The 12624-nt window shown below is 43.2% G+C and overlaps 1 protein-coding gene across 2 annotated transcripts in view; it reads right to left on the reverse strand.

The window, feature by feature from the left end:
* CUL3 (cullin 3) overlaps positions 1-12624 on the reverse strand; it is a 120509-nt gene that overhangs the window by 38581 nt on the left and 69304 nt on the right. For both annotated transcript variants that reach the window (XM_040428015.1, XM_040428013.1), the window contains exon 3: positions 2908-3021. In XM_040428015.1, coding sequence (XP_040283949.1) covers positions 2908-3021 — 114 coding nt within the window. The remainder of the gene's footprint in view (positions 1-2907; positions 3022-12624) is intronic.

A 12624-nucleotide genomic window follows, 5' to 3' on the forward strand; every position in this document is an offset into this window, starting at 1 on the left:
TAGCTTTTATCAGTACCATTTTAGGGTACAGAGAATTTATGGCTTCTGTGGGTTGTTATGATAGTAGAGAGTATTTGTAAGTATTTATTTTTAAGGGTGTGTTTACTAAATGTTATTAAACTACACTGCTCAAAAAAAATAAAGGGAACACAAATAACACATCCTAGATCTGAGTTAAATATTCTTCTGAAATACTTGTTCTTTACATAGTTGAATGTGCTGACAACAAAATCACAAAAAAATTTAAAAAATGGAAATCAAATTTTTCAACCCATGGAGGTCTGGATTTGGAGTCACACTCAAAATTAAAGTGGAAAAACACACTACAGGCTGATCCAACTTTTGATGTAATGTCCTTAAAACAAGTCAAAATGAGGCTCAGTAGTGTGTGTGGCCTCCACGTGCCTGTATAACCTCCCTACAACGCCTGTGCATGCTCCTGATGAGGTGGCGGACGGTCTCCTGAGGGATCTCCTCCCAGACCTGGACTAAAGCATCTGCCAACTCCTGGACAGTCTGTGGTGCAACGTGACGTTGGTGGATAGAGCGAGACATGATGTCCCAGATGTGCTCAATTGGATTCAGGCCTGGGGAACGGGCGGGGCAGTCCATAGCATCAATGCCTTCGTCTTGCAGGAACTGCTGACACACTCCAGCCACATGAGGTCTAGCATTGTCTTGCATTAGGAGGAACCCAGGGCCAACCGCACCAGCATATGGTTTCACAAGGGGTCTGAGGATCTCATCTCGGTACCTAATGGCAGTCAGGCTACCTCTGGCGAGCACATGGAGGGCTGTGCGGCCCTCCAAAGAAATGCCACCCCACACCATTACTGACCGAATGCCAAACCGGTCATGCTGGAGGAGGTTGCAGGCAGCAGAACGTTCTCCACGGCGTCTCCAGACTCTGTCACATGTGCTTAGTGTGAACTTGCTTTCATCTGTGAAGAGCACAGGGCGCAAGTGGCGAATTTGCCAATCTTGGTGTTCTCTGGCAAATGCCAAACGTCCTGCACGATGTTGGGGTGTAAGCACAACCCCCACCTGTGGATGTCGGGCCCTCATATCACCCTCATGGAGTCTGTTTCTGACCGTTTGAGCAGACACATGCACATTTGTGGCCTGCTGGAGGTCATTTTGCAGGGCTCTGGCAGTGCTCCTCCTGTTCCTCCTTGCACAAAGGCGGAGGTAGCGGTCCTGCTGCTGGGTTGTTGCCCTCCTACGGCCTCCTCCACGTCTCCTGATGTGCTGGCCTGTCTCCTGGTAGCGCCTCCATGCTCTGGACACTACGCTGACAGACACAGCAAACCTTCTTGCCACAGCTCGCATTGATGTGCCACCCTGGATAAGCTGCACTACCTGAGACACTTGTGTGGGTTGTAGACTCCGTCTCATGCTACCATTAGAGTGAAAGCACCGCCAGCATTCAAAAGCATTCCTCACTGAGGAAGGGGTCATTCAGAGAACCCCGAAACGCGTATGGTTTAATACCCTGTACCGGCATGCTGGAAAAATAGCTCCCCTGGACTTCCAAGAATTGACTAGCTGTGACTGAGAGCGACGAACACCGGAGGAATCCTAACAAAGCCACAGACATTGCTTTCGTGAGCAGGATATCCAGGTGACACCGCGCCCACAGCAAATTTCTACAGATCCGGACGTAGGACAAAGACATACTGGCCAGGTAAAACTAAGCAACACAGTTGCTCAAATCGGTGGGACGCCACCGCTGTGCAATTCAATATTACCAAAACCGAAAAAGCGCTTATAAGACTTTGCTATCAACTGCGGTTTTCCTGCGTTTTCCTTGTCTTCTGAACCCAATGACTTCAGCATCTCCAAACCGCATATGTCCAATGCCGCTATTTATTAACTAGTGCATATGTCCATTGCTGCTGCTAATTTATGTACTGATGCCGCTGCTATCCAATTAACGCATTGACTTTTGGTGTATATGTATATTATTGCTGCTAATATGGTTTAAAGTGTTTTTTAATATTTTATAGTATTTTATTGGTGAATTTTATTGTTATATTCTATTGTGGGAATAAATACACTTATCAATATACTCCATACTTGAGTGCCTGGTTTATCCTATATAACTTTGTATTTCTCTTTGTGACTGGGTGGGTCACATAAACCAAGAGCACCTTAAATCCATTACTCAGCTGTAGTGATCCACAGATACCGCACCTTGATTCTTCACCAATATATCTAAGAGCACTGTACCACAGAAGATTGCAGACACATTCCACCCCTCATACCTGTGTGCACTATATGTCTGTATTCCATGTCCAGGAAAAGCACTTTTATTCTGCTGGAAATCAGCTCCTAACTGCCCAAAGCAAACCAGACTGAAGAGGGGAGGGCTGCTCATATCTTAGGATTGGTACCAGCTAGAAATATAGTCCTGTTTGAAAGCTGGCATTGCAACCTTTCAAACTATATCAGAACCACAGCATTAGATCCACTATATCAGAAGATATAGCCGTTAGAAATGGAGTCACTTTCACTTCCAGCTGGGCACTTGGGAGCTGTATTTCAGCAGAATAAGAGTGCTTTTCCTGGACATGGGATACAGGTATGCTTGAAAAGCGTTTGCAATCTTCTATGGGGCAGTGTTGTTAGTTATATTGGTGAAAATGAGGTGACAGACTCCTTTTAAGGCCCCATATCAAGAATCCAATAAGTGTACTGTGAGTGCGTGTGAGAGGAAATTGACTGGACACAGACATTAAAAGAAATTGTAGATACAGACGTCCTGAGAGACAGGACATCTACCTTCACTTCAATACCGTCGGCATAATACGGACAAGCTGCACACGGCTGATGACGGTATATAACATGGGATATGATGACAGGATATATTACATGCACAAATGTTCACCTTGGTTTTGGGACACTTACCATGTACATGAGTATATCTCTAATCATTACCATGGCGGTTTGGTGGTCATTCCAAGCTTGATTAAGCGTCTGAAGGAAATTGTTATTTAAAGAGTTTAAGACGTCATCTCGAACCTACAGGTGAAGAAAAAAGTTTTGATGAAGATAAATGTTATGATGTATACTGCATTGCTTAGTGTTAGATAACCGATATATTAGCGCACACAGTAAGGTGTCCATTTTAATTAGCTTACTTTTTTGTGGTTAATCGTTACTTAGGGCTCATGCACACGAACGTATTTTATTTCCGTGTCAGTTCCATTTTTTTTTTGCGGACCGTATGCGGAACCATTCATTTCAATGGGTTTGCAAAAAAAAAACGAAAGTTACTCCGAGTGCATTCCGATTCCGTATATCCGTATTTCCATTCCGCCCAAAAAATAGAACATGTCCTATTATTGTCCGCACTACAGATAGTACTATTCTATTAGGGAATAGCTGTTCCGAAAAATACGAAATGCACACGGATGTCATCCGTATTTTTTGCGGATCCGTTTTTTTCAGACCGCAAAATACATACGGTCGTGTGCATGAGCCCTTAGGGTACGACTACACAGCAACTCTGTCGCGGCCAGGATCGCAGAGTAGCGGTGATCTCATAAAAATTAATGCAGCAAGAAACACGGTGACGTAATGTTTAGGTGTCTGACCAAAATGTTATTCCTCCAAGCACATGATTTATCCATAAAATACCTTCCAACGTTGTAAGTATGAAGAGAACCGGTCCGTTTTTACACCACCACCACTGTCTTCTGCTGTTTAGGTTTAGCATTGAGCTTTTAGATAGATAAACTGCATGATAATGCATCATAAAAAAAAGTTCTAAAAGCACCATGCTAAGCCATCAGACAAAATATGCCTATATTAGGTGTATTTCTGGCACAGATTGGGACTTTTCCCTAACACCAGGTGGGTGTCACATGAGCGGGGAAGGGGATGGGGTGGCAGGCCGTTTAATGTACCATTTCCTACGTGTGTTCTACATCCGGTGCCTCTACATAACTCCAGCAGATGCACCGCTAGCGCAGGGCCATATTAGGACTGGTGTCTAAACCGCCGGTCTTAATAAATGTGCCCCCAAGGTGCCTTTAGGGTCCATTCACACGTCCGTTTTTTCTTTTCTGATCTGTTCTGTTTTTTGGGGAACAGATCTGGACCAGATCTGGACCCATTCATTTTCAATGGGTCCTGGGAAAAAAAAAAAATCGGACAGCACAATTATGCGGATTCCGTTCCTGGAAATTACACTTTAATTTTATTATTATTATTTTATTTTTTTTAAAGAAATCCAAACAACTTTATTTGCTTATTGAAATTTATACATGTTTCCATTTTTTGCGGATCAGCAAAAAACGGATGACATACGGAAACATTTTCAGGAACAACGGATCCGCAAAAAAACGGACCGAAAATCGGGATATAGAAAAATACTGACGTGTGAAAAGTTGACATACGTATACATCTACGTGCAGAGGTCGCACTACATTTTTTCCGGAATAGTAAAAATACGCCTCTTACCATTTTTGAGGAGTATTTTTAGCCGAGGAGTACGAAAGTTTCAGTAATTAAAAAAACATAATATGTAAGAATACATAATGTTAGGGGCTTGTTCACTTCTGCGTTGGAGGCTTTGTTCGGAGCCTTTGTTGCAGATTTCATCTAAAAGACCAGACAAAAAAAGCCTTGCACGCAGGCCTCTGAATGGATCCCATTATAGTCCGTGGAGTCTGTTCAGCTCCGCTCCTGTCAGTTATGGGCCCGATCCAGGACTTCCATTATTTTTACTGTTCTGCTCCTCTAAGGCCTCATGCACACGACAGTATGTATTTTGCCGTCTGCAAAAATCGGATCCGCAAAAAATACGGATGACATCCGTGTGCATTTCGTATTTTGCGGAACGGAACAGCTGACCCCTAATAGAACAGTCCTATCCTTGTCCGTAATGCGGACAAGGATAGGAACGGAAATACGGAAACAGAATGCACACTAAGTACCTTACTTTTTTTTTTTTGCGGACCGTATACGGAACCATTCATTTCAATGGGTCCGCAAAAAAAACGGAACGGACAAGGAATGAAAATACGTTTGTGTGCATGCGGCCTAACAGATATATAAATAGCGGTGGTGTGAATGTGCCCTAAGAGGTGGGTATTTATGCAAAGGAACCATTACTAGTCTAAATACCATCGCTCCCCTCCAACATACAGTCCCATGTTAATAACCTCACTCGTCAGCTTCTCCAACATACAGTCCCATGTTAATAACATTACTGACCTTCCTCCAGCCCCTCCAACATACAGTCCCTTGTAAATAACATCGCTCCCCACCCTCCAGCATAGGGTTAATAAGCCCCTAAGAGGGGTTTGGAGTGAATGCACCACAGCCAAGTGATAAAGTACAGGGAAGATACAGTACATTGGACTGAACTTTATCACTTGGCTATAATAGCCTGCTGTGCACTCACTACAGACATCACACACTGCACTGTCATCTTGTACTGCACGTTAGGGGTCCATTCACACGTCCACAAGCGGTTTAATTGCGGATCCGCAAAACACAGACACCAGCCATGTGTGTTCCGCATTTTGCGGACAGCACTATGACAGAGCATGTCCACAGCCTAAGACAAGAATAGGCATTTCTATCTTTTGTGCGGGGTCGTGGAACGGAACTACGGATGTGGACAGCAGACTGTGGGCTGTCTGGGTCTGCACCTGTTCCGCAAAATTGGGGAATGGATGCGGACCCATTCATGTGGACGTGTGAATGGACCATAAACTGGATGTCCTGGCAGTAGTTATCCACCACTTCGGAATCCTCTTCAGCTCCACTGCCACCATGTTCGCCAGTGTCCTCGGGCAGAGCACACTGCTCCGCCTAGCAGCCCCTCCTTTCAGGAGAAGCCGCCGCTATTACCGCCGCCAGCTACACTACCAGTAAATTGTATATGAGAACAGAAAATTCTCAGGTACACTTTGCGGATTTGTTCTGCATGGAAATTGACCTGTCGTGCAGATATCCAAATCTACAGTATTTCAATCATGTTTGTGGTTTTAGCCTCAGATTGCACTTTTATTCAATGGAAGTGTGAGATCTCCAGCAAAACGCATCAAATCTGCAATTAAAAATTGTGTTTTTTGGCGCAGTTTGGGTGCAGAAACGCACAGTAACCTGCACAAAAATTGCTTCCTGGCTGGATGTTACAGCAGTCACTCAGAGCGGAGGGCTCCAAGTAAGCAGCACCCTACTCCACAACTAAAAGACATGCACACTCCACCAAGCCATCATGTATATGGGGGAAAAAGGGGTGGGGGTGGGAGACAGCAGTCAGCTATTAAAGTGTATGCCCAGCCTTACACACAAACCAGATGAGATATAGTTACGTATAATGAAAATACACACACTTTTTTTTCTTTCCAGATACTTTATTAAACATTTTGTATGTAAAACAAAAATTACAAACATTGGGGATGATGCAACATCCAATAATAGGCAAAAATGAGGCGAAAAGTACATTTGTTGCACAATAGTCCCCTAATTATGCCCACCCCATCCTCCTAGTGGAGAGACAGTGAAATGCACTCACATCCCACCCATGGGACCCATCCCCGATAAGCACACTCAAACGGGTCCGGAACAAATCCTATCCAGTCGAGGCACATTGCACCTGCACAGGAAGCACTGAAGAGTCATCGCTCTGTAGAGAACCACTTGTTCCACAGGGCTTCAAACGTAGGGAGACATTTTCTTTTTATGGACATTCCTTTTTCAATATGAAGCACATAGTTAACGCTGCAAATAAACTCAGATAGTAGGTGGATTTGGTTGGATCCAATGCCTTGCAATCCGGGCCTGCAATTATAGAGGCTGCAAACTCAGAGTCATGTTGGGGTCCCGAGTACAGGAGCCCAGGATACTCCATATGCAGGCTTTGGGTTCAAAGGGAATACCTAACCGATAGGTATTCCAAATGACATTCAGAACCCCTTTCCATAATCCTGATAAACGTGGACACTCCCATACCATATGCAGAACGGCTGCAGGGCCTAACCCACATAGTGGGCAGGAGGGGTCAACTCTGACTCCTAAACGATGTAGAAATACCGGTCTTCTATATAATCCATGAATGAGTAACAATTGTGACATGTGATGTCCTTCACAAACCGACAGTTGGGGCATCAGAGCTAAAATGTCATTCCATTGGTCCACCGAAATGGGGCCTACATCCATCTCCCACTTCTGATTAACAGGGAGAACCTCATTCAACATGGATTCACTAAGTATATCAAGAATATAAGCCCCTCTGTGGAACCCCTGCTGTATAATGGGGATGGAAAAACAATCTATGGGATCCTTCAAATTGTGCCTGGAAGAATTGGGAGAAGGTAGTGCAAGAAAGGGCAAACTCCGATTAAAACATTTGATCAGTCTCAAACACCACCCTTCTGAATCTGATCTAAAAATAATACCCCCTTCTCTTCCCACAGCGAAAACCCTTCTAGGCAAAATATCTCACCCTAAAAATCATCTTGAGAAGATTACTTCTCCCCACCTCAGTCATAGGTAGTTTACCCCAAGTATTGATTTACTAGATGCGGGTCTATATTGTCCCCACCAAAGTTACCCAGATCAGAGGTCCGGATACGTTAAGAAATAAGTAAACTGATGTGCTACCTGTAGCCGAGTGTTGGACAGTGACAAATGAGGAGAAATAGGATCCAGAGGAAAGAGAATCAACTTGTTCCAATTAATAGTGAGGCCCGACCTGGAGCCAAAGACTTTAATAATACATCAGAGGATTAATAGACTTTTCAATGTCTCCGACATAGACCAGCATGTCATCTGCATAGAGGGACACACGTTCTTCACTTGTCCCCGCTGGAAACCCCACAAGATATGAAGGTGACCTGATTAAACATGCCAACATTCAACAGCAATGGCAAAGAGGGGGGAAAGAGGGCAACCCTGATGAGTACCTGTCTCCAGTGTATAGTTTACGATGTGCTCCCATTTGCTGGAATCCTAGCTCTGTGAGTTTTGGTATAGTAATTGTACCCACGAGATAAAAGATATTTCCAAAGCCCGTAGCTCTCAACACCGCCCACAAATAGCTCCATTCCACACTGTCGAAGGCCTTAGCCGCGTCTAGAATTGCCCGATACCCAGTAGTTTGAGAACACCTCGGAATATTAATAAATAAACTTCTGAGGTTCACCAATGTGGAATTATCAGGAATACATCCTTCTTGGTCCTCGTGAATAATGGTCGTAATCACCTTTTGTAGCCTATTTGTCAGTACTTTGGCTAAAATCATTTTATGCCGTACATTATCTTTTGATAAAAAAATAAAATCTCTGCCGGTAACCGATCTATACAGGTGGCCTTTTCATTTAGGAACAACTTGAGCGCACATACACATCTGCTGGTGCTTACAAAAAGTCTAAAACACCAGACATTTAACAGTCTCTACCTGTCTCCACCTAGCAGTGTTCCCGGTGACGTCAGCGGCACTAATGGACAGGCTTTACTGCTGCCCTAGCAGTTTTACAGGCTAGAGCAGCGCTAAAGCCCACCCATTAGTTACGGTGAAGTCACTGGAAACACTGCTAAGCGGAAGTCTCTGCCTAGCAGGGACCCGGTACGTCACCGGATCTAATGAAAAAGCAGTTCAGCGCAGGGCAAGGGAGAGTATCGGTCCATGAAATGCTCATCTCAGAGGGGCTGCCTGGGTGAAGAAGGATATGTCCCCTTTAAAGGGCTTCTGTCACTCCACTAAACTCATTTTTTTGTCTCCTTAAAATCCTTATGGACAGCAAACATTTCCCAGATTGCAACACTTGCTTGGCCACCAGATTTAAAGTGGTTGTCCGCTTTTTTATATTGATGACCTATCTGCACCAAGGCCGATAAGCACTCGTACTAGCACTGCCTTCTCTTCACTGTTTACCTGCTCACCGTCGACATTGCAGCGGTGAGCAGGTACAATTACAACTATGCCGTCCTATTCACTTCAATGGGACAGCTCCTTCATGTTCAAGTGAATAGGCGACGTGTAATTCTACCTGATTGCCGCTGCAGTGAAGAGAAGGCAGGGCTCGCATGAGTGCTTCAAACAGCTGATTGGTTGGGGTGCTGGCAATCACCCGGCTCCCACATGAGAGCCGTGGGCCTGCTCTAACAGCCCGGACCAGCAGGACTCCCTCTGTCTCCCATCGGCACCGCGCAAATGCGATCGCGGGGTGCCGATGTGTGTGAAGCCTACCTCGCTTATGAAGTAGGCCCCAGTCCGGGCTCTCTGGCGCAGCCTGCTGGTCAATGTTAAAATAGCATTGCCATTAAAATGCAATGCATTATAGGGATAATGCATTGCATTTTAAAATCAATCAAAATCCTTTATGTCAGGCATGGCCAACCTGAGGCTCTCCAGCTGTTGTAAAACTACAACTCCCACCATGCCCTGCTGTAGTCTGATAGCTGGAGGTAGCCTGGGCATGCAGGGAGTTGTAGTTTTGCAACAGCTGGAGAGTCTCAGGTTGGCCATCCCTGCTCTATGTTATAGTCCCCTTGTGGGACTATTAAGTGGCAAAAAAAAACAAAACGAATTTATTCAATAAAAAAAAACCATCCTTTTTTTTTCAAATGAAAATACGGTTTTCAATGAAAAAAAAATTGCAAAAATAAATAAATAAAAATTGTCCCCCATATGTTTGGTAATGCCGTGTCCGTAACGACCCGGACTACATATATATCACGTAAATTATCCCCTACAGTGAACGCCATAAAAAAAAATATATATAACAAAAAAAATTAATAAAAAACAAAACAAAACACAGAATTGCTAATTTATTCTTAGTTGCCACTGAAAAAATTTAATAACAAGCTATCAAAAAGCGCCATTTACTCCAAAATGATAGCAATGAAAAATTCCCGCAAAAATCAAGCCCTCACACAACTTCATAGAAAGAAAAATAAAGTTATGGGTCTTGGGAAGAGGCAATGTAAAAACATTTTTTTCTTTTAAAAAAGGGTTTTATTGCAAAAAAGTTGTAAAAAATAAAATAAAATAAAAATATGTATTTGGTATCACTGTAATCGTACTGACCCAGAGAATAAAGATATGTTATTTATAACGAAAAATGAACGCTGTAATATTTATACTGTAAAAACGCAGTGGCAGTATTGCTGTTTTTCCCATCTCCCTCCCAGAAAGAGTTAATAAAAGATAAATCAGAAAGTTATGTGTACCCCAAAATAGCGATAGATTTTATTTATATATATATATATATATATATATATATATATATATATATATATATATATATATATAAACATAGAAACATAGAATGTGTTGGCAGATAAGAACCATTTGGCCCATCCAGTCTGCCCAATATACTGAATACTATGGATAGCCCCCGGCCCTATCTTATATGAAGGATGGCCTTATGCCTATCCCATGCATGCTTAAACTCCTCCACTGTATTTGCAGCTACCACTTCTGCAGGAAGGCTATTACATGCATCCACTACACTCTCAGTAAAGTAATACTTCCTGATATTACTTTTAAACCTTTGCCCCTCTAATTTAAAACTGTGTCCTCTTGTAGCAGTTTTTCTTCTTTTAAATATTCTCTCCTCTTTTACCTTGTTGATTCCCTTTATGTATTTACAAGTTTCTATCATATCCCCTCTGTCTCTTTCTTTCTTCCAAGCTATACATGTTAAGGTCCGTTAATATATATATATATATATATATATATATATATATAGATAGATAGATAGATAGATAGATAGATAGAGAGAGAGAGAGAGAGAGAGAGAGATGGAAAACTAAAAAAGTTATAGCTCTTGGAACACGATGATAAAAAAAAGTAAGAAAAACGTTTGGTCAGTAAGGGCCAAAACAGGGTGGTCACTAAGGGGTTAAATCACCTTATTGATAACATTGGTGACGACGCGTTTCGGAGTACAGATATTCCTTTTTCAAGTCTAAAAGGTAGTAAAACAACGGTGTGGTGATATAATAAGAATGCAGTTGTAGAATCAGGTATGCATAGGTGGATCAAAAAACTGACCATATAGATTGCACAACTGCTATAAATTATATAAGAATTATAGATGTATAAATAGTTTGTAGACCAAAAAATGTTTTTTTTTGCTCGTTCATTGAATCATCTGCGGCGCCATTAGATGGGCAGATTATCAGGAATGAGCGTTTGTAAGGACGTTAGTTCCCGATAATCGGCCTGAACATCAAGCAGTGTAAAATCCAGCTTTAGGGCCAACTCTGTGAATGTCCTCGAGTGCCCCAGCTGGAGCCCTGACTTGAACCCAATCAAACATCTCTGATGAGACCTGAAAATGGCTGTCCACTGACGGTCCCCATCCAACCTGACAGAGTCTGAGAGGATGTACAGAGAACAATGGCAGAAAATCCCAAAATCCAGGTGTGCACACCTTGTGGCACCATCCCCAAGAAGACTGGGGGCTGTAATCCCCAGCATAAGTTTCTTCAACTGAGTAAAGGGTCTGAATACAAGATTTTAGTTTTTCCTTTTCAATAAAAAGATTTAAAAATCGGTTGTCACTTTCTCCTTATGGGGTACTGAGTGCAGACTGATGGGGAACAGCTAACTTTTTGTCATTTTTATTTTAGCACAAGGTCACAACATAATGTGAAAAAGGGGAACGTGTCTGAAGACTTTCCACATGCAGACAGCCTGGTAGTTCTCTTAGCGGTCAGGCTGCTGTTGTATCAGATACTTGTTCTGACCTGAAGAAAGATTTATTGGGGGTTATTGGGAGCAGATAACTATGTGAAACATACTGCAATATGGTGTTACTGTAAACCCAATCAGCGCACAGTCACAAATATCCCCCAGCCCAATTTTGACCAGCTTATGTCAACAAATGCGTCACATTTTGGGCCTATACTTCTGGCTGTGCAGTTTATGCGGATTTTCTTTGCGGACTTTGCTACACTTCTGCACCAAAATCCACGCGTTACCTGCAGATTTTGTCATGCCTTCTGACGAGAGCTTTGCCCCATATCTCACCCTATCCATTCAAAGGGTGAAATCGGCACTAAAAACCCACACAGACAACTGACGTGCACACTGCAGGTCTATTACCTCACCATGTAGATGAGACTCTGCATTACGTTGCAGATTTCTCGCACAGAGAATTGGGGCGCATACGATGTGGATTTGTCCTTGCAGCAAATCAGCAGTGTTTTACAATACCAGCAAAGCGGTTAGGAGGTACAAATGGGTGATTTAGGCCGTTCTGGAGGCAGGTGCTATGCAAACTAGAATAGTACCCGCCTCCAAAATAGCCCCCAGCAGCGCCAATCTGTGACGTCACCAGGCTCATTGGTAGGCAGAAGTTTCCACTTGGCATACTGATGCCTCATCACTGGATGCAGCGTGATAAGGGGGAGCATCAGTGCAAAGAAATCCTCCGAAGCTCCTCTCATATATAGGAAAAGGAATAAAAACTGCTTATATCCAGGTTCAGCCCTAAACCTGGAGAACCCCATCTCATCCACTCGGCTGCTACTGTAAAACTCAGAATTACGTGCCCACAATTTCAGAACAGAAAGTGTGCAATACAGACCCCCTAAATAACCCCCCGCCCCCCCTCTAAATACAGACCAGTGGTCTGCCTACTTGCTGATTTTTCC

This window comes from Bufo bufo, chromosome 4, assembly GCF_905171765.1.
Source record: "Bufo bufo chromosome 4, aBufBuf1.1, whole genome shotgun sequence".
In the NCBI taxonomy this organism is placed as follows: domain Eukaryota; kingdom Metazoa; phylum Chordata; class Amphibia; order Anura; family Bufonidae; genus Bufo; species Bufo bufo.